Here is a 20,326-nt window from a genome sequence, read left to right as displayed (position 1 = left end):
AACTTCAAACTATAAACCCCACCAAAAACTCCATAAACTCCATAACCGATACATTTATGATAAATTTATCATATGTTAGTTTCCGTTAAATTTTATTATCAAATTGCTGAGTTAAATGATAGCATTTGACAAATGTACCAGTTTGTGTTTCTACACTCCGATTGTCACAAATATATTAGTTTGTAATTTTTTTGTGTATTAATTCAATTTAACAGAGAGATCAATCTGTCGCAGGTTATCAGTATTGGGTTTTTTGATATATTAACCCAATTGAAAAAGGGGCGTACAGAAATCCTGAAGCAGGAGCAACTACCAAAACGACACCCTCACCTACCAATGTCAACCGGAAAACCTCAACTTCACCAAATGGCTCACAAAAAAAAAGACCACCTAACCTTATTCACCCCAAAAACCATAAGGTTCTCAAATTTCTCGGAGACTGACAAATCTAAATACAGAACAACCGCACCAGTTCCAAACGGACCGATCAAACCAACTCTAACCGCCCATCACCCTCACTTCCCCCGGAAAATGTCCGCCGCCGCCACCTCCTCCTCCCTATCTTCCTTCTCCGCCGCGTCCCGCCACCGCCGCCGTCTCATCCTGCGCGCCCCCAGGGACCTTAACCTGCGCAACCCTTCCTCCTCAACTCCTCCAAAGCCCCTCTCCATCAGGGCCCTCTCCTCCCCATCCCCATCCCCTCCCCTCACCCAGGACGACCTCAAGAGGATCGCCGCCGACAAGGCCGTGGGCTACGTCCGCAGCGGCATGGTCCTCGGCCTCGGCACCGGCTCCACCGCCGCCTTCGTCGTGGCCAGGCTCGGCCAGCTCCTCAAGTCCGGCGAGCTGTCGGACATCGTGGGGATCCCGACCTCGAGGCGCACCGAGGAGCAGGCCCGGGGGCTCGGCATCCCGCTCTCGGTCCTCGACGACCACCCCCGGCTCGACCTGGCGATCGACGGCGCCGACGAGGTGGACCCGGATTTGAACCTGGTGAAGGGGAGGGGTGGGGCTCTCCTGAGGGAGAAGATGGTGGAGGCGGCGAGCGAGAAGTTCGTGGTGGTGGCGGATGAGACCAAGCTGGTAAGTGGGCTTGGCGGGAGTGGATTGGCAATGCCGGTTGAGGTGGTGCAGTTCTGCTGGAAGTACAATTTGGTGAGTGATTTTGGAGCTCAGTTACTAGTTTTGTCTTTATGTTCTTGATTTAATGTTGAAAGTTCTTATCTTTGGGAATGTGTATTGAAATGGAGTTATGTTGGCGTCACTTGCTTGGAAGCATATGGTGATTCTGGAGGTGATTCTGGAGTACAGCGATCGCATTGTGATGTGAGGTTCTTGATTTGAACATAAAGTTTTAATCTTTAGGAATGTGGGTTGAAATGGAGTAGTCTTGGTGTCGCTGGACAGCATTGGTGAAATTTTCGGTTGGTTGGTGTGATTTATGTGTTGAATTCGATTTGAAGTTTTCTGGTTTTTATTCCTTGCAGAAGTTTTGTTTTTATGGTAATTCTGCTGTCTATTTTGTCTGATCTTAGTTCACCTGCTTTTGCGATAGAGAATTGAAATACAAGAAGTTGGATTAGTCTTGCATGTTTTACAACTTACTCATGACTTGCACTGCACCTGGCTGCATTGTTCATTCTTGGTGAAGATATGAGGAAACCCCAGCATGCCTTTCGAATTTCTAGTGGAAAGAGGATTGTGGAGTTAAATGCTTTTCTGTTGTTGATGTTTATTAATGTGGTTGTCGGTATGGTTGAGCTCCCTCAAATGCTGAAAATTATGTTTTTCTTTTGTGACAACAGGTAAAACTTCAAGAATTGTTCAAGGAAGAAGGCTGCGATGCGAAGCTGAGGTTAAATCAGGACGGGAAGCCCTATGTCACGGATAATTCAAACTATATTGTGGACTTGTACTTTAAAACTCCAATTAAGGACGGTTTAGCAGCGGGGAAGGAAATATCGGCATTCGAAGGGGTGGTCGAACATGGATTGTTTCTTGACATGGCAACAGCAGTGATCATTGCTGGAAAGAATGGTGTAGAAGTAAAATCCAAGTGATATTCCCTTGAAAAGGGTGAGCTTTGAATTTGTATTTTCGTTCACACCTAGGAATTCTTGAGTCCGGCAAATGTTGTGGTATATTCGCAGTTTTTAAGCTGGTAACTGCATCAGATCCTCCTTCAAAGGTGAAAATTTTGAAATAAAGCAGATAGACTGCTCTGACAAATTGCTTCAAAGCATTTTTCTCATATAGAAGATTCCAGATTATACCCTCTGTTCTTTTCAGTTTCTTTGCATTTTTTATGTGACTATGATTCCGAAGATTTATTGCAAAAGTATTGTTATGGCAACTCCAGTTTTGTCATGGATCATCAATCAATTAACAGAAAGAACGAGCAACCTAGAACAGGTTGGCCTGCTTCATGACTATTCGAGTGTTTTAGCATAGCTGTGATTGCTTTTAGCGATGGGGTTTGGGCTCACTAGTAATGACTTGACAGCCAAGTACTCTTTGTTCTCTCTTTCTGATTGGATTGTAGTTTAGAGAGCTAAAGAACATGAATTTCTCAGCTGCCTACATTTGGCAGACTTGAGGATGTTAATTGATAAGTGCCTACGCTTATATTGTCGTTGAGGCCTGAGGATTCATCAACAGAAATCCCCGCTATTCCTGGGATTCTGTAATAAAAAACCCGGGGGCGCCTGCCTTTAGAGGAGTAGGGGCTTAAAAATGACGTAGGGCTTGGGTGCTGAATGTCTGCTTTGTTTGTAGATCGCAGTCGGTCAGCTTTGGATTCATCATGGATAATTTTCAGCTAGCACGTCGCTTAAGCGGACCAGATTGCAGTACCATGCTAAATGGCATGGTGATCATATTGCTGTCTCTCGTCAAAAGAGCGTGCTTCATGCAGCTGAGGAACCTCCGTTTATAGTAATCTGTCGATCATCACAAATGTAAGACTAAGAAAGCGAGCAGATATACAGCTGATAGTGTTTAGCTTTTTAGCTGTTCCATACCTGAGTAACTAACACTGTCAAAAGAATGTAAAACATCAGCTTGCATGAAATGGGATCACATACAAGATAGAACTAGTCTTGCTTTGTTACACTGATGCCTGCTAAATTAAAGATGTGATCTGATAATACAGTACTGGTTATCTTGCTTCTTGAGTAACTTTTTCGTATCTCCATCTACGTGCGGTCATTTTATCGTAAGAAACTCATCATCAATCGAAATGAATAAAAAAACCTTTTATACAGAATGAGCAGCTAGATATTTGACCTATTATGTTGCCATACATAGGTTGTTTTTCTCACATCAGAGGACCATCTTTGCGGAAGTATGTAATGTCGCCTTTCTATACATCAATTCGGATCTGCCATTTCCTGACGGCTCGACATTTTTTACTGAAGTAAAGATTCCCAGAAGAGAAAATTATGTAGATGTTAACTTGGGAAGTGTCTCTGCTGCGTTGCCTATCTTTTTCTGTGCATCCAACAATGTGTTGCCTTCAATGAGAAAGCTATATGATTGGTATTAGACAGGTTATGCGTCTATGCAGCCAGCTTTTGAGAGAGAGAGAGAGAGAGAGAGAGAGATTACGCGTTCTTAGTCAAAAACATGAGTATACGCTGTCTATTATATATCAATAATGTTACACCTACTCATGTATCTTATTAACACACGAAAGATTTTTTACACCGCATGAAATGAAACTAACACATGAAAGATTTTCTACACCACATAAAATGAAACTAATAAAGAGAATGCATCAACAGCAATAACAACTCTGTGTGTATTCAAAACCACGTGTACTTGTAGTATAGACCAGGTAAGAGTTGTAGATAGACCCTGTACATCCTAGACCCTGTAAATCCCCCTTCTACTTCTTCAGCACCAAAGCAATAGATGTGGTGAGTATGGCCATCCAAACAATCATCCCCGGCAGCATTGAGTGAGCTGAGAGACCAGGAACAGAGACACCGTCAGAAGAGCATTTTGCTGCATATGAAAGACAGTCCAAAGTTTATCAGCAGGATTTGTTCTTTGAGGTAGACCAAAACAATTGATTTTTTTCCCCTTTGCTCCGTAAAACAATTAACCGGCAGCTCTGGGATACTGTCTGTTTCACGTTGTACCCGACTCACCATACTGTCTACCAATCTCGTCCAACTACCGGGACGTCACAACGACGGCGGACCCAATATGAGTGTGTATGATCCAGGTGTACTATCAGTGGCTGATAATTCTGGTAGAAATTTTCATTTGGAGTGTGATTTGAGGCATTATGTGGACAGGAAGGAAGGAGTTGCTTGCAGGAGTGTGTGACAAAGGTTAGGCCTTGTGTGGGTCAACGGCGTAGAGAGATGAAATTTGAATAATGGCCAGTATCAAAGTCGTTTTCTCTAAATAAAAATCACGACACTCCAAGTGAAACTTGGAGAAAGATCTGTTGCATGGAGGATACCAGATCACAAGTGCGAGTGGTTTGACCTTTCTAATGCAAATGCTTAAACCCCACCAAACCCGAATGAAAAGATGTTTCTTTTTGTCCTGACTCGTGCTGATCAACGTGTCTTCATCGCAAGACTTCTTCAAAGAGAAGCCGTTAAAGGTTTCCTACTTGTGACGCTCATGTGAAAGGGGTTGATTCCAAGATCTAAATTTCCTTTTTGCCTACTTTCACATGCATCTTTCATTCTGTAGCTCTTAATATCTTATGCAGTAGAAATGGTTATAGAAGAAACATTTAAGTAGAGATACGGTGGAAGAAGAGTGTTGTTTAGCTGCCAATCTCACCGTGACTCCCGCTATCTGAGGAAGAAGCCGGTGTGCCGGTCGAACTGGAGACTTTGATTCCGAGCTTGGCGCAATCGGTGGCTCCGATAGCACCTTCAATACAGGCAACTTAAATGACCGAACTATATATAGAAACAAGGAACACAGAAGTTAATGAGAGACATTTCATTGTGACTTAAATTCTTGTTATTGTGCTTACAATCGTTGAAGCAAGGGAAAACGCTGGTGTTCATCAGATTGCTATAACCGGAATTGCACTGGCATATATGTTCATATGATGCTGATTTTGTGCATGTTCCTCCTCCGCAATAGATCCAGTAGCAAGCTGCGGGAGCAAATGAGTAAAGCAATCTTCAAACTCAGAAAAAAAAAGTTAAGAAGTAGTGCAATGAAGAAAATTATAACGAGTGGTTAAGTGGATTACGGTCAAAGAACGACAGGTTGTATGGAACCGGTGGGAGCGGCGTAGGAGCGGGCACGCAAGAGTACTGGAGCGAACCTGCATCAAGAACACGTTCGCCCGTCAAACAACTTTCTGCTATGTGCCCGTGTTTTAATTAAAGGTTGAAGTTTTCTCCACTCCGTATCTTGAAGTATTCTAGATAAACATTTCCAGCGAAAGAAAAGCCTAAAACTTGCATATTCGGCATTTGTCAACTTCAACCCCCAAACCCAATAACTTAAGCTTAAGATCGCATGAATTCAAGGAATATAAGGAGCTGCACAGAAGTATTCGTATTTGTGTGATAACGTCGGACGCGAGGTTGGTAAGGAGTCGAGCACCGTCTCTTCCTTGATGTGGGACGATGTCTTAGCAGTCATCTTTGAGAAGGAGCGAGTTTACTCACAATTGGGAATGACACAAGGGAGGAACTTGTAATCGTCTTCATTGTCAAGGCGCGTCCTCTTCCAACCGGCCTCGCACTCACAGATGTAGTTGAAAGGGTAGCTCGAATTCGCTACACAGTTCCCTTTTCCACACTCCACCGCATCGCACGGCTTCACTATATTTGTTTCATAACAAAAGAGCACATGTACATGTATCAGTACATCTCTGCTTCCGAGAGAGAGAGAGAGAGAGAGAGAGAGAGAGAGATGATGATGATGTTAAATACCATCAAAAGGAGTCCAAGGGTATCCCAAAGCAGCAACTGGGAGCAGCACAAGCACAGCTAAGAGAGCTGTTAACTTGGGGTTAGCCATTACTTTTAACAAGCTATATTTGCAAGAACTGGTAGCAGAGCTTTTCTGATAAGATGTGTCTCATGCAATATGCATATATAACAAGAAGTTTTCTCAGTACCCATTAGAAAAGAAAGAACCAACGCATAAGATTTTCAACTCACAGAAGCTTCTCTAGAAAATCCACATCAATTAAAATCTACAAGACGGGTCATAGGGTGTATTACCCCCCACACAAGTCAGTGGAAATTTTCGAAGTATTTTTAGCATTTTTTGCGGGTTGGTTTAGTGCTTCAGTCATCTCACAGCCTCCAACTGTTGACATAAAAACAACGGAAAGAAAGAGAAAATAAAAAAACACACCAGGTCCAGAAGTGGGTAGGTTTAGTACGATGTCATTTTCTCCAAGGAAGAGAACAAAATCCAAGCTTTTCGTCTGGTCTGTGGACAAGCCTAGACGTGACAAATGGAACATAGCAGGAGATGCGAGAGATGATGCAAAAAGTCAGCACAATGAGATTGCCGGTCCGTTTGTTGCGTTTTGCAATGCCACGGAAGCTTCTTCCATCTCTAGCGTGCGACAATTCCGGTCTTAGCCAATAAGAAAACACAAAAAAAATGAAAGGAAAGAGTAGTTTAATAGTCGTTATTGAAGTGGTGACATTCACACGGATTTATGGGCCCTAGTGTTTAGGTGGGATTGAGCTTTGAGTTCTCAGCTGAATCAGATTGGCCTAACTTGTTCTGGGGAAGGAGTGAGGAACTCGCGGGTCTCGCGGCTCGGATCCGGGATTCCGAAACTCAAAACGCGAAGATCAAAACTGGCGAATCGCGAGAAAACGGGGATTCAACGAATTTAATGGACCGTAAAAGAAGCGGACCGTGTTCCGAGTGATTTCGCGATTCGATCCATCAGTAGCTCGGCAGTTCGCGCCGACCCTGTACTTGGTAGGACTGGAAAACCACATGAGGCCTGCCGTTTCTCTTACTTCTTTTCCCAGAATTCTCTTGATTGCTGGTGCGTTGACTCTTGAGTTTGCAACTCCGGTGGATTGGTTCTTCTCGTCCTTTTCAGAAGTCAAATTTTCTGGTTTTTGAGCATGACTTTGTGTTGCAAAACTACACAAAACAGGACGGCAAATTGATCACGCATGTACGCTGCCAGCTTCTAGATGTACTACTGTCAACATGTTCAATCGAGATGTATGGTGAGAACACTAGGAAAATCGGTGCAACCTTACGGATTCTAGACCATGCTTTTGCATGACTTCAACATGCCGCTCGGCTCATGGATAGCTCCTAATTTTTGTACGTCATGCTCAGCACATTGTGTCGAGAAAATATTCAGTAATTATAAAGCTCCACGTCAATCGTTAATATGGTATGCATTTATTACTGCTGTCCAATAAACGGTTGACATGCGTCTACTAAGGTGAAATAAAAAAAAAATAAAGATTTGATTTTTCTCTTCTTCCTCCTCCATCACAAAGCACCACCCCGTCTGGCCACCCCTTCCCGCATCACTTGTGATCGGCTCAAGCTACACCTCTGTCATCGCTCACGGTCGGCTCCATTGTTGCTTGTCCAAATCAGGCCTCGCCCATGGCCGCAAGCTTTGCTCGTCCATCCATCGAAGGCAACGACATTGCAACGAGCCGTGATTAGAGCTTGTCCATCCACCGACGCCAAACGACTAGAAGAAACAAAGTCCAGATCCGGTTGCCATTACTGTAAATCAGCTGACGACTGCGAGCGACGAAGTCTAGATCTAGTCTCCACATAAACGATTACAAGCAGCAAAGTCCGATCATGTCCACCTACACTAGTGCGTGTCCAAGCGGACCACCCACTCCATCGTCCTTACTTATCCATGGCCGGTGCTTCCAAATTTGGCCCGGGCAAACTTTCATATCCGGACCCATGGCCGTGAGTGACAACGGCTCGTTTGGCGCCGGTGGCTCGTTTGGCGCCGGCAGCCATGAATGGTAGGGGTGAACATGGTTCATGGTTTCAGAGTAGAACCTGATAACCTCACCGATAATATAAGTGGAACCTAGGTAGACCCTAAAATCGACCCTCGAACCCGTGACTAGATAAGTTCCAAGTTCCAAGTTCCAAGGTATGTAAGGTAGTCTTTAGGTTCCAAAAAATAAGAAATATGTTCTCATGGGTAGATTTCAGGTTCGAGATGGAATCCGTACGAAACTAGAACCGCTCACCCCTAATGAATGGCCAAATCTAAAGAGTTGGCCAAAAAGATGCCTAAACGTGGTGCCAGCAACCTTGGACGACAACCAAATCTAAAGAGAAAAGTGGATGGAGGAGGAAAATGAGAAAAATCAATTTTTTTTTTATTCCAACTGAGCTTACACGTGTCAATCTATTATTGGATAGGAGCAAAAAAAAGCGTGCCACATCAGCGATTAACATGATACTTTGCAAGTGTAGGGGAGTGACACAGCCATCCTCCTACCCAAAAGAGACAGTCTCAAATATAGCCAAAATGATCATGTTATTTGAATATATATCCCAATCTATATTTCCGAATGAGCAGTAAAGATTAACGTTCTAAAATCCATGAGAAAAAGAATATACATCTTTAAACATTCAAGCTAAACCTCAACAATTACCACCTTAGACACGCACACAAACAACTATCTCAACTTATACCCAAAATTCCCTGTCGATATTACTCTTCCTATCCAACGATAGTTGTAAAACCTGGAAAAACATAGTCCGGTGAGTAGTATATTTTTCGAAGCATATTAAACATTCACTATGCATTTGTCTAAAAAGATATCATATTCATAAATCCCAAATTCAGTATACAACATAAGTAAAATATATAAAGTGGGTTATATCTTTCCAACAAAACTTATTACATATTAAATCAATCGACAATATTAAATCAACAATAACAAATCAATCTCCATTCTGTTGATCAATCTCTATCAAGTCAAAGTCATTGATCTATTTCATTGATCAATCTAATGCTTAGTATCTAACTACAGTCATGCTTAACGCCAATAACAAAGACAATCAAGTTTCCTGCTCGGCTAGGTTTCCACCTATATCAGCCGGTGGTTCATTTTAGATGGACGTCCTAATAATGATATGCATATTTACCCTTCAATGGTCTTAATCATAGCGACATGTGCATAATCCATTAACATCATTCTCCAATAACGCACAAATTAAACCAATCCATCTCAAAACTCAGGTTCATTAACCAAAACACATAACTTTTCACGTTTCAATATATTAAATATAATAAATTTCATAAACCATATTCATAAATAAGGAACTTTTCATAATTTTTTCATAAAAGGTTTCGCAAACCATTTACGGACAATCAGTTCAAACTGTAATCAACAAATATATCGTCATTTCAATAGAAAAAACAGTAACAAATGCTCAATCCAGTTTTATGCATTCAATACGCCCTAAGCACTACTTTTCTTTCAAAGGAATATCAAACCAAGTGATAAATCCATAGCTCACATTGTCTCTTTCAATCATTTTCAAGACATGAATTTTACAAAATCAAAAAATAAATATCACTCACCTGAGAAAGCTGAAAACCAAACTATGAATGTTACTTAAGCCGACGAACTCATATTATTATCAATTAATCGAAAAACGATATCAAAATTAAGTAATAAGCTACCTAAGCTACTGCTCGACTAAACCAAACTTAATTGCTAACAAAACGACTCCTACGTGCTAACAAACCATTTGCCCAAAACAGTTCTTCAAAGCTATCTCTACGTTGAGTTTGAGTGCGAAACTTTAGAAATTCGTTTGATCAAACTGTAATTCAGAATCGATTTTCATTAGATCCTACAACAACGACGTATCATTTTCATAAAACTCCTCAGTTTAACATCTCCTAGATCGAATCTTGCAGTTCAAAATTCTCATATCTTCGAATTTATGACTTTAACTCTGACAATTACTCCGATTACACGAATAAAGGGTTCAAATACTTACCGAACACTGCAAATGGAGTTTGTCCGGCTTGTCTAGACGTCCGGAGGTGATTTTTTTTTTGTTTTTTTCTCTCGTTCTGCGGTTCTTGCTACCTCTGTATTACTGTACGAAACCCCCCCCCCTTTTCTCTCCTCTGTTTTAGGCGGTGGAGCTAAGTTTGTAAGGCTAGAATTGTAAAGGTTTTGGGCTGGGCTGGGCCCATTATTACACATTGTGAGCCTCATTGTCTTGAGAACAGAGTAGCTCTTCATGCACTATTATGTTTACGAGAAAAAAGGAAGTCTATCAGCTCATTTTCTCATCCTTTTAAATCCCCCTTTTCCTTGGTCGATCTGGTTAAAAGTAGAAAACATCGATCTCTCGCCCGTGTAATTGCTGTTATACTTATATCTAGATGTTGCATAACTCCAAATCCTAACATTGAGACCATTTCGATCTAATGTTTTGCATTTCCTAAGAAGATCGAAAGTGCTCGAGTTGGAGTTCAAAAAAACGCCAGGAACAAAAGGGCATCCCCATCTGTTTTCCCTATTGATACACGTGTTTAGTGGAATGTGAACTCACCCCGTTGGTGTACATAGCCGTTCGCGCTAATAAATCATAATACACGCGACACCCACTGGGATCAGCTATGGTCTCGTCCTATGTCAAACAATGGCTACGGACCGAGACTCAATCAAGTTGCATTAAAAAAATGAATTCCTAGATACTTCTTCAGTTTCTGTAATGCAGAAAAGGAGTTTCGGATGATGACAACCTTACAAGTTATGAGCTTCAGGAGAATGGCAAATGGCAAGACAGGAAGTGAAATCTATTTGCAGGCCTCAACCAAACACTTTATTGATTAAATCACTCGTGTCCACACTGCCCAAGTCAAACCAGGACAAAAATCATTATATACAACAAAAGCTAATGAATTCAAGAGCTTCATTATTTTCTATAAGTACCAAATTCATAGTATACAGCAATTCAGAAAGAGGGTCTATGTTAATTTTGTTTCTGTTCCATTTTGTGGTACTAGGAAGATGGGAAAGGCAAGCAGATGGATCCGAAACTTCTTGTTAGGGAAAAGGGATGAGAAAGATAACAAGAAGATCAATACTTCTATTTTATCCGTGTACGTGACCACTAGCAGCAGTTTACCACCACCAGCTCCGAAGATAAAAAGGCGATGGAGCTTCGGGAAATCCCCAGCCAAAGGCAAGGCGCACAAGCTCTCGAGGTCGATGGACTCGGTCGAGACCGCTCAGCTAGTGATGCAAGCAAAGACCGAGTTTCAGCTTCAGCGTGATCGCTCATTGGCATTGTTGGCCATAGCCAGTGATAAACATGCAGCCGCGACGAAAATACAAGCCGCCTTTCGCTCTTACTTGGTAAGTATCATTGTTCATCCGGTAATTCTTGTTATAGCCGTTTCTAATATGTCAATTAAGATAAAGCAATTCATGTCGCCTAGATGTAAGGATCCTTGTGCTGTGTTGCAGAAATTTGACTGCATTTTTGTAATACCAATCATAGCTTTAAACATTTATTATCATCTGATACCAAAAATTGCAGGCAAGGAAAGCATTATGTGCTTTAAGGAGTTTAGTCAAGCTACAAGCCCTTGTGAGAGGTTTCCTTGTGAGGAAGCAAACTACAGCCACTATACGGTGCATGCACGCGTTAATGTCAATTCAAGTTCGAGCCCGTGTTCAAAGGATCCAGATGGCAGAGGAAGCGCAAGTCGTGATTCCTAGGCTGTCATCAGTCCATAGAAATTCATCGCAGGATGGTGACAACAGAAAAGTACAGAAAGTAAGTGACAATCTCATTTTCACGCACAAAACGCAATTCAAAACTTTGAAGTTTGTACATTCCTTCAGAGATTGTATTTAGTGATGATCGATTCGTTTTAGAATAACATAGTGATCTGCAATTCGGTAGTATAATTAGTGACGAATCTTCACAATACTCCTGAGTAAACAGGAACCACTGGATAGAAATCTGATAGAGTCATGCCAAGTCTCAAAGAGCAAGTGTGGCTACTTCAATCGCCCAAAGGTGGAAAGAAGAACAGAGCAAGGCTTTACCACTTACTTTTCCGGGGACGTCTCGGTAGTGAGACAAGGACAACAGTACGAGGAATACTTCTTTTCCTCGGCACAAAACACTCCCCGAGACGATCGGTCTGTCATCACGAAAACGAGATCAACAAGAGCTTCTTTCACTTTTCATCACACAGATACTGCGGACTCTGCATCTCAGAATTATGCATTGGTGCCGCATTACATGGCAAAAACGGAGTCGTCGAGGGCGAAAACCAGGTCGCAGAGTGAACCGAAGCAGCGGCCCAAGCGAAGCGCGCGGCAGAAGAGCAAGCGGACCCCATCGGTGGATGGTACAAGCATACAGCTTGAGACTCAGTCAAGAGACTTCGCTCCGGGGGCGAAACTCGCTTCTCGAGAAAATCAAGAACCGTGGTTCGTGAAGCTCTATAAGTCAAGGAGATCATTGAAGGACAGCGAGAGTGATACGACCACCAGCAAGGTGACTAGTCATTCCAACTATAGCAGATCTCTTGTCGCTTACGAGGTACGATTTCAATTGAAGCACAGTCACATCACTACATACATGACTTCTACTCAGTACTTTCTTAACAAAGATCTTGAACTTTTTGGATATGCTTGCTGTAGCCGCATTTGGCTATGTTCTGAAGAAGGCATAAAGCATATTTCGGAGACCCGAGTGTGGTGTCATCGTGGCGAAGGAGGTGGCTTTGCACATGAGAACGCAGAAGATATTTCTTTGGTCACCAAGAGATTCAGATATGGATTGTAATTGTGTGGAGCATAGAGAAAAAGCATTACCACTGTTTACATGTTCAATAACCTAGACAAATGCCCATTACTGGTAAAAATCTGCAATTCTACGATGCCAAATCAAAAGATTTTCTGTCCATTCATGCTAACTTCACGGATGGTGCACCTAACTACTTATCATTCTGTATCCAATTTCCATGAATGCATCTGCCTGCTCATACACACTGACACGCATTTGAGAGAGAGAGAGAGAGAGAGAGAGAGAGAGAGGTCTTATTTGCAAGGACTCGTCCTAGCCAGTATTCATTATAACAAGTAAATGAGTCAATACGTACACTACAGTGGAACTAACGTCACTGTCAGCTTAGATTTGAACAATTGATGTAGATGATACCGAGTGGAAGGTCATAAAACGGAGTGGCAAAACTGTAAGTGCCCGGAACTCTAACCTAAATACTCGTTTAGTCTGCCTAAGTGCCTAGTGCCTCCCGTATCCATCCCCGTCGACAAGCTTCTATAATCCCACTCTGATCAACTACGACTAACAATTATGCTACACGTGGCATTGGTTCTGTCGAACTAATCTTCTGGTTTCAAAGTATTCTGCTTGAAGCTCTTGGTTATCCAAATGGCAGTTTCCCTAGGGGAAACTTTTCCAGGCCCAAATGGCTTGAGGAGCACGTTAAGCTCATCGTACCTTTCCTGCAGCAACAACCTCGCACTAAACTCAAGCAGCCCTTCCAAAGCCTCGGCCCTTTGCTGGTATGATGACGTGTCAAACCGGCGCCGCCGCGAGTCGCACGAAGTGCGACTTGATGCCCCTGCAGTTGCATTTTGGTTAGAAGAGTCACTTCCATCCTCCTTCTCAACCTGAAACATGCTTCTCTGAATCCCCTGCCAGAGATCAGAATAAGCGGGCTTTCTAGAAGATTTGTTGCAAATCTGAACCATGCATTTGTCCTTCGTTATTGATCCATCTGCATAATGCGGGGAGCCAGAGGAACCTTGGGCAGACATTGAAGAAGTTCTCCGAATAGATAAGAAGGGTTCTTCACACGAAGATAGTGGAAATTCAGCTATCTTGTCTATTCGTGGTGAGTTGACAGATACATCAGGAGACTTCAGATGGTGGAGAACATTATCATTGGGCAGCGGGAAAGATGCTCTGCGAGCTGCAGGGACAGGATTCTCCGGAGCACGTGAAACAGGAAGCTGAAAAACAATGGACAAAGAGTAAAGCATAAAGTCAAAGACCTAAAAATTGTTAACCATAAGTACTGAACAGTGACTCAAGCATTTAAATGGTGCATGTAAATAAAAGGAGGGTTTCTGATTTTACTGATTCACGCTTCTTCAGTGGTTCTGTTCGTTTTTTTGGAGTGGCAGAAGCGTTTGCAGGACTTATTTTTGGGTTTTTGACAACACTGGATGCTTTTGAATAAATCGGCTTGCAAATCACCGTGCCTTGTGTGCTTCCAACTGACAGTTCTTCGAATCTCTCATTTAAATAACTAGGAACATATCTTCCTTCAGTGGAACAAACAGAATCGTGCTCAGCACCAGATATACTCGGATTCAAGGCCCTATTATTGCTGGACGAGTACCGGTATTTCCTGTAAGCCCGAGCATCTTCTGGCCACTGGGCAGGCAATGTATTGCGTCTGGGGCAATTGATTTTCATTTGTATTTTGAGAACATAAGGCTGAAGATGTCGGTTACCAAGCAGTTCAGCAGCCTGAAGTGGATAAAAATTAACTTCAATAGGAGAAGGGATGCTAACAGATTCATGAAGCGAACACGCAAATTCCATTCTCTATATCCCATAACCAGAACATAGGCAGGGGCAGACATAATGAGGGCTGGTAACTAGGTACTCCGTGCAATATTTAATGATTGTGTGTTACATCTCTTCAAAATTTGAGTTCCACTAACAATAAGACGAGTGGAAGACTTTCAGAAAGGTTTGCTGGAATTGAAATACCTGCAAGATCTGCGAATTTTAAAGTTCTTTATCTTGTCTCCCTTGAGTAGGGTTTTGTAAATTTCTTATTTGTCGCCTGCAATGACTTAAAATTTTGCATCCACCACAGAGTCCATGTTATGTATTTACAATGTAATCTGCTGTCCTATCTCAAGTAGAAGGAAAAAAAGAGACCTCCTCAAGAAAGTGACATATTAATTGACTTGTTGCTCCAAAGATAACGGTCAATCAAGCAGAAACTTGCATGATGAACAGGTTGGCTACATGTTTGAGATCAGCAAAGAATAAGGTATCTGTATGCATGCACTTGAGAGAGCTATATTTAGAGAGGAACCACATACACTTGGCCTGAGTTCTGGATTTTTCCGCAGCATGCTTTTGATAAGACTCCGGCTGAAATTGAAAATGAGCAATAATATTAGAATTATTGCAAAACCGGGAAACACAATACCCATTACTTTAGGACTTACAATGCCCCAGAATATTTTGTAGGAAGTGGAGCCACTATGGACTTGTTGATTTTGTTTATCAGTGCTTGCATATCCTGCGAAAGTACACACCAAATTTGAGAAATTGAGCACACCCATGGTATAAAGGAAATTCTGGGGCACATAGCAAATACAAAGCAAGCAGAATTAGATTGCGGTAAATTCAGGAGAGAAATTGGAGCACAATCAAAAAGTTCTCCTTGGTACCTTAATTTTGAAATTCACTGTACCAATTTAATATAGGTCTGATGTAATAATAGCACAAACAGGCACTACCAACATTCTCAGGAAGAAAAGATGGCTTTTAGCACTTACGAATGCTTTAAATGCAGGCTTATGTGCAGTCATTTCATACATGCAGCATCCTGACCAATAGATACACCAGCAGAATTAACAATAAAATACAAAGGAGGGTAACAATAGTAGTTCCTGCTCTTGTCCTGGTTAAAAATAAGGAAAAGGGCATTCAAGCAGGTACACAGAGCTTACCGAGAGACCAAATGTCGGATTTAGAACCGTAAGGAATATCAGCAAGAAGCTCTGGACACATGTAGCTGGGAGTTCCCACGACCTGAGTAACAGATAATGATTCGAAAGAGAAAGTAAATAAGGAACTATGCTATTCCAGGGCGATGTATCATATAGAATTGGTAGCTAGCAAAGTTGCAGTTCCATTGTTCAGTGGCTATCTGGTTTGTTGTTTGCAGCAGCTGCTCTGCTAAGTCTTAATAACTGCTTCCACGATCATTTTATATACAACTCACTTGCTAGCTTAGCCAAAAGAAAAAGGAACTATGCTACATCAACTCATGGAAGTTTGGTTTGATGAGAGACGGCAAAACATACTGAGGAAGCAAGATCATCAGAAGTGAGCATCTTGGCAAGTCCAAAATCACCTGTACACAAGATTTATCACTGATTGTTCAGCAGACAATTATGACGTTCTCTAAGCGAATAATAGAAGAATAGAATCACTTACCTAGACGTATATCCTGGTCTTTTGTCAAGAATATATTGGAGCACTAAAGAAACCACAGAACAGAATCAGTATGAATAACATTAGAACATTGCAATACAGTCACAAATTACACAGATATGCCTCAAACCTTGACATCTCTATGGAGGATGTGATTCATGTGTAAGTAGTCAAGCGCCATGAGGAGCTGCACAAGCCACTTGCATAGTTTCTGGAAGGACAACAAATAACTAATGAATAGGACTGTTAGAACATAATGCGGCAAGAACTGCATTGTTAACCATCATAAAGGTAAACTTAAAGTTGCACCAACGAAAACAGAACAAAAGTGGAAACCTCTTCAGAGAAAAGAATGCCATTAGCCTTTTTGATAGCTTCAGCCCTGTAGCACACAGCCAATAAGTGAGCAAGGATCCAAGATTGTGCAATGATTCAGCTTATGACTTAATCAGATCAATCATCTGAACTTCAGAAAGGGAGAGCTTACATATCTCCTCCTTCGCAATAACCTATTATTATGCAGACGTAGCAACCCTGAGACAGAGGCATTTTCGAGCTAAAGTTAGGCCCCATATACAAAAGCAAAAGCTAGAGTCACAAAAGGAAAAGTAAAATAACCAAAGCTCATATATACTTAGGTTGAGCAGTGGAGGACTAATACTTAACAGCTTCATCAGAAAAGACATTGTGCAAGGAGTCAATGGATATTCTTAACATTTATTTCCAGAAGATTAGTGCAAAATCAGATATAACTTGATTTGTCAAAAGGCAGAGAACTAATGCATGCTATACAGCAATATACATTATACTTAGAACATACACGATTGATGAATTTTTACCTTCTCCACCCATGAATCTTTATACTCAACAATAAATGGATTCCGCATTTTAGAAATAAGCTCCATCTGCAAAAAGCATAGAAAAGGTTAAGATAAAGATAGACAAGCCAACTTAAAACCAAAAATTGAAGTTTCCACTTCCAGTAAAGCAACTGAAAGTATGTTCAGCACACGTACTCAGTTAATCGGCTTCAAAAGGCTACACGCTAGAAAAATAAGTTGTCAGAGTTCCTAATAGTCCAAGCGACGTTTAGCTCAAACAGTTTCTCAAACACGTAATAGTCAAAGTACATTATCAGAAATACACTTCGCCTCCAGCTAATCATTATATTCAGTAGCAAATATTCTCTAGTGAACGCCACTAAATCATACTGCTCAACAACTAGAAGTTAGATTAACAAGAAACCCTCATAAATATAGCATGAATAGACAAGGAAACGTTAGTCTGACAGCAATGGGGTGGCTTTAAGAAGGACAAATATGAATAGCAGCAAAGAGTATAAACTTAGGAACAAAAAAATTTTAAAAAAAACCAACCTCCTGATGTGCAGATCTACGGGTCCTATCAGTTTGCCGAGCAAGACGAATCTTTTTCAACACATACCTTAATGACATACAGACAAGCAGAAAAGAATGACCACAGAATCAGACATCCTAGGTACAGATATACAGATAAATGAATGCTGGTCCTGCAAATTTTTTTTGCTTTTGAAAGACTAGACAAAAGGAAATAAACAAGAGCAATTGTTGAATAGTCCTCACTTCTTTTTTTCATGTTTATGCCTCACGAGAAGAGCAGAACCAAAAGCTCCTTTGCCGATTTGCTCTAGTATTTCATATTGCTCCATGTTGATTATACCTATAATGCCTGCATTTACCAGGAAGGTGAACAGAAAACGAGAGTTTCGATATCAGACGAAATCTTCCGTTCCCAATGTCAGAAAAAACGCTGGGAAAACTTCTCATCGTCCAAGCAAACAAGACACTTGGGCAAACTCACAGATCAATGAATAAGCATAAGTCACGTAGCTGGAAATAAATGATGAGAAAGTGTGACACTGCTAGAAAATATGTAGCAGAAGTAAAATCGCTAGTAAGTGGTAACATCTTTTCTTCAGAAATTAGTGGCTAGAAATGAGAGAAATTATAACTTTCCAGCTCAAAGAATTAAATGCCTCGTGAGTAAATAATATCTCGACGGCGCTACATCGATCGGGTTCGTTCAAATCGTTGCAAGCAGCCAAGCACAGAGCAGAATTCTCTACCTGGACCCTAGCCAATGTAAATGGGCTTAATGGCTAGAAATAGAAATATCATAACTTTCTAACTCAAAAGAATTAACTGCCTCGTGAGTAAACATTATCTCAACGGCGCTACATCGAACGGGTTCGTTCACATCGTCGCAAGCAGCCAAGAGCAGAGCAGAAATCTTTACCTGAACACTCACATCAGCTACCGCGAATGGCCTCGTCCGACTCAGCTAGCAGGAAGCTATCACGGGTATCCCGAAAAATGTCTTCAAAAACCGGCAGCGTCTCTTTCCCTTTCGTTACCTACATTTCTCGCCAAGAAACACGCCCCTTGAAAGCAATGCCGCGCTGAGCAGAACAAAAAGAAAAAGGAGACAGACAGAGAGACGGTCGCAAGCAGCCAACCGACACGAATCTCCAAACTACAAACACCCTCATCACGTAAAACATTCAAAAGAAAAAGAAAGGAGGCAGATTCAAAAGAGAAGAGAGCCAATGCCTTTTGACTAGCTGCCCGAACATCGAGCACCCCCAACAAAGCAAGAACCCAGAGAGCGAAAAACCAAATCTTCAGGACACGAGCGGCGGGAGCCAAGCTAAGCGCAGCAGCAGCAGCAGCAGCAAAATGCGGCTCCGGGAACACAACACACTCTCCAGATTCAAAATCCCGCTCGAACCCAGAACGTCGAAGCACCCAAGCCCGCAGATTCGGCACAGAACAGGAGGAGGAGCGGAGGGAAGGAGCAGGGAATGCACATTGCGGGGGACGGATCGAAGGGAGCGAGTGGGAGGAGCAGCAGCAGAGGAAGAAGGGAGGGAGAAGAGAATCTGGGACAGAGCCTGCTACATTTGCAGGGGAAGGGGGGGGAGGAGGAAGCGACAACGCTGCGTGGTACGGAGGAGGAAGAGGAGGAGGAGGAGGAGGGGAAGGTGCAGGTGCAGCAGCAGGGGCCTGGCCATTGGTGGCTCGCCGGAGCGACACGACAAAGCCTCTAGAGAGAGAAAGAAGAGAGAGAGAAGAGAGAGAGAGAGAGAGTTGGGTTGAAGGAAGCTCAGCTACATCATGGGCATGTGGTAATAATCCCACGAGAACGAAACAAAAGACCCCCAACAGTGAAGTGATAGAGAGAGAGAGAGAGAGTAGAGAGCTCGCGGAAGCAGACAAAAGTGAGTTGTAGATTTCTATGCTTTGAGGATTTTTCCAAAACAGAAGAAAAAATTTAGGATATTTGAATTATTCGATTTTGATTTTTTTAATTTAATTCGGGTTAATTGGATTGGATTGGATTAAATTAAGATCGGAGAGAGCGACAGGTCAGGAACAACTTCTTCTTCTTCTTTTATATTTTTGCTTTTTTTTTTAATAGCCTCTCGTGGATAGATAGGATAGCTTCGGATCGGGGCCATGTGACCGTAAAATTTATCGACCAAATGTCTGCTCTCGAGCAATAATTTACTTGATAGCTAGAGACAAAAAAAAAGAGGAAAAAAAAAAATGGGATTGCCGCGCCCGTCGTCCACTCCCGTCCTTCTAATTTCGCAATTAAAAAAAAAGGGCTTCACGATTAAATTTGTGTAAAAAATAAAAATAATAGATAGGAATGATAGCTCTCTCTCTCTCTCTCTCTATCTTCTGTCTCGTATCTTGGCTTTGGGGCAATGCACATTAAGCTCGGTCAACCGTTTGACTAATTGGAGATGCGGAGGAGCTGATGGAGAGGGGGAGAGGGCCTTTCTCAGAGTAAACCTTTGCCAGCTTTTTTTTTGTTCCAGCTCTTCTCTTTTTTGCCACCAACCAAATTAATATTTAGTTTTTCTTTTTTTTTCCCTCCCAATCCCTTTTCGCGGCTTCCGGAAAATCATTTCCCCCCACCCCCCCGGCACGTCCCGTCCGATCCGGGCGTCTCGCGACGACGGCCTCGCCCGCCGACCACCAACGTTCCGGGATCGAAGGGCGGGGATCTCGCCATGAACGGCTCGTTCCTCTTTTCTGTTCATTTGTAGTAAGAAATGTGC

The 20,326-nt window shown here is 42.1% G+C and overlaps 4 protein-coding genes across 6 annotated transcripts; 2 read left to right on the top strand and 2 right to left on the bottom strand.

Moving 5' to 3' along the window:
* The first annotated feature begins 497 nt into the window (after window positions 1-497).
* On the top strand, window positions 498-2,097 carry LOC115685946 (probable ribose-5-phosphate isomerase 3, chloroplastic). The gene is made up of 2 exons (XM_030611104.2): window positions 498-1,155; window positions 1,806-2,097. Exons 1-2 carry the CDS (start codon window positions 532-534, stop codon window positions 2,058-2,060), a joined length of 879 nt encoding a protein of 292 aa, XP_030466964.1. The 5' UTR covers window positions 498-531; the 3' UTR covers window positions 2,061-2,097.
* Window positions 2,098-3,642: 1,545 nt separating this feature from the next.
* LOC115685947 (uncharacterized) lies at window positions 3,643-6,286 on the bottom strand. The gene is made up of 6 exons (XM_030611107.2): window positions 5,919-6,286; window positions 5,652-5,807; window positions 5,228-5,302; window positions 5,003-5,128; window positions 4,804-4,896; window positions 3,643-3,963 (listed from the first exon to the last, which is right to left on the bottom strand). The coding sequence occupies exons 1-6, from the start codon at window positions 6,004-6,006 to the stop codon at window positions 3,887-3,889; spliced, it is 615 nt and encodes a 204-aa protein (XP_030466967.1). The 5' UTR covers window positions 6,007-6,286; the 3' UTR covers window positions 3,643-3,886.
* Window positions 6,287-10,972: 4,686 nt separating this feature from the next.
* LOC115685945 (protein IQ-DOMAIN 19-like) lies at window positions 10,973-12,872 on the top strand. The gene is made up of 3 exons (XM_056312637.1): window positions 10,973-11,348; window positions 11,533-11,772; window positions 11,944-12,872. The coding sequence occupies exons 1-3, from the start codon at window positions 11,001-11,003 to the stop codon at window positions 12,793-12,795; spliced, it is 1,440 nt and encodes a 479-aa protein (XP_056168612.1). The 5' UTR covers window positions 10,973-11,000; the 3' UTR covers window positions 12,796-12,872.
* A 153-nt stretch (window positions 12,873-13,025) lies between these two features.
* LOC115685943 (serine/threonine-protein kinase Nek3-like) lies at window positions 13,026-19,349 on the bottom strand. 3 transcript variants are annotated; one of them, XM_030611101.2, is made up of 16 exons: window positions 18,810-19,349; window positions 18,508-18,613; window positions 17,823-17,928; window positions 17,598-17,664; window positions 17,061-17,126; window positions 16,709-16,755; window positions 16,558-16,603; window positions 16,352-16,432; window positions 16,225-16,267; window positions 16,092-16,141; window positions 15,735-15,816; window positions 15,561-15,610; window positions 15,228-15,301; window positions 15,099-15,150; window positions 14,116-14,511; window positions 13,026-13,988 (listed from the first exon to the last, which is right to left on the bottom strand). In XM_030611101.2, exons 3-16 carry the CDS (start codon window positions 17,906-17,908, stop codon window positions 13,356-13,358), a joined length of 1,773 nt encoding a protein of 590 aa, XP_030466961.1. In that variant the 5' UTR covers window positions 17,909-17,928; window positions 18,508-18,613; window positions 18,810-19,349; the 3' UTR covers window positions 13,026-13,355. The 3 variants fall into 3 exon arrangements, with proteins under 3 accessions (XP_030466961.1, XP_030466960.1, XP_030466962.1); XM_030611100.2 differs by lacking the exon at window positions 18,810-19,349 and having other exon boundaries at window positions 18,496-18,619; XM_030611102.2 differs by lacking the exons at window positions 17,598-17,664; window positions 18,508-18,613; window positions 18,810-19,349 and having other exon boundaries at window positions 17,823-17,910.
* Window positions 19,350-20,326: the final 977 nt, after the last annotated feature.

The sequence above is a fragment of the Syzygium oleosum genome, unplaced genomic scaffold (genome assembly GCF_021117445.2).
Source record: "Syzygium oleosum isolate NSW1041296 unplaced genomic scaffold, Sole_v2.1 Sole_v2.06, whole genome shotgun sequence".
NCBI lineage: Eukaryota > Viridiplantae > Streptophyta > Magnoliopsida > Myrtales > Myrtaceae > Syzygium > Syzygium oleosum.
This window is presented reverse-complemented; position numbering and strand designations above follow the sequence as displayed.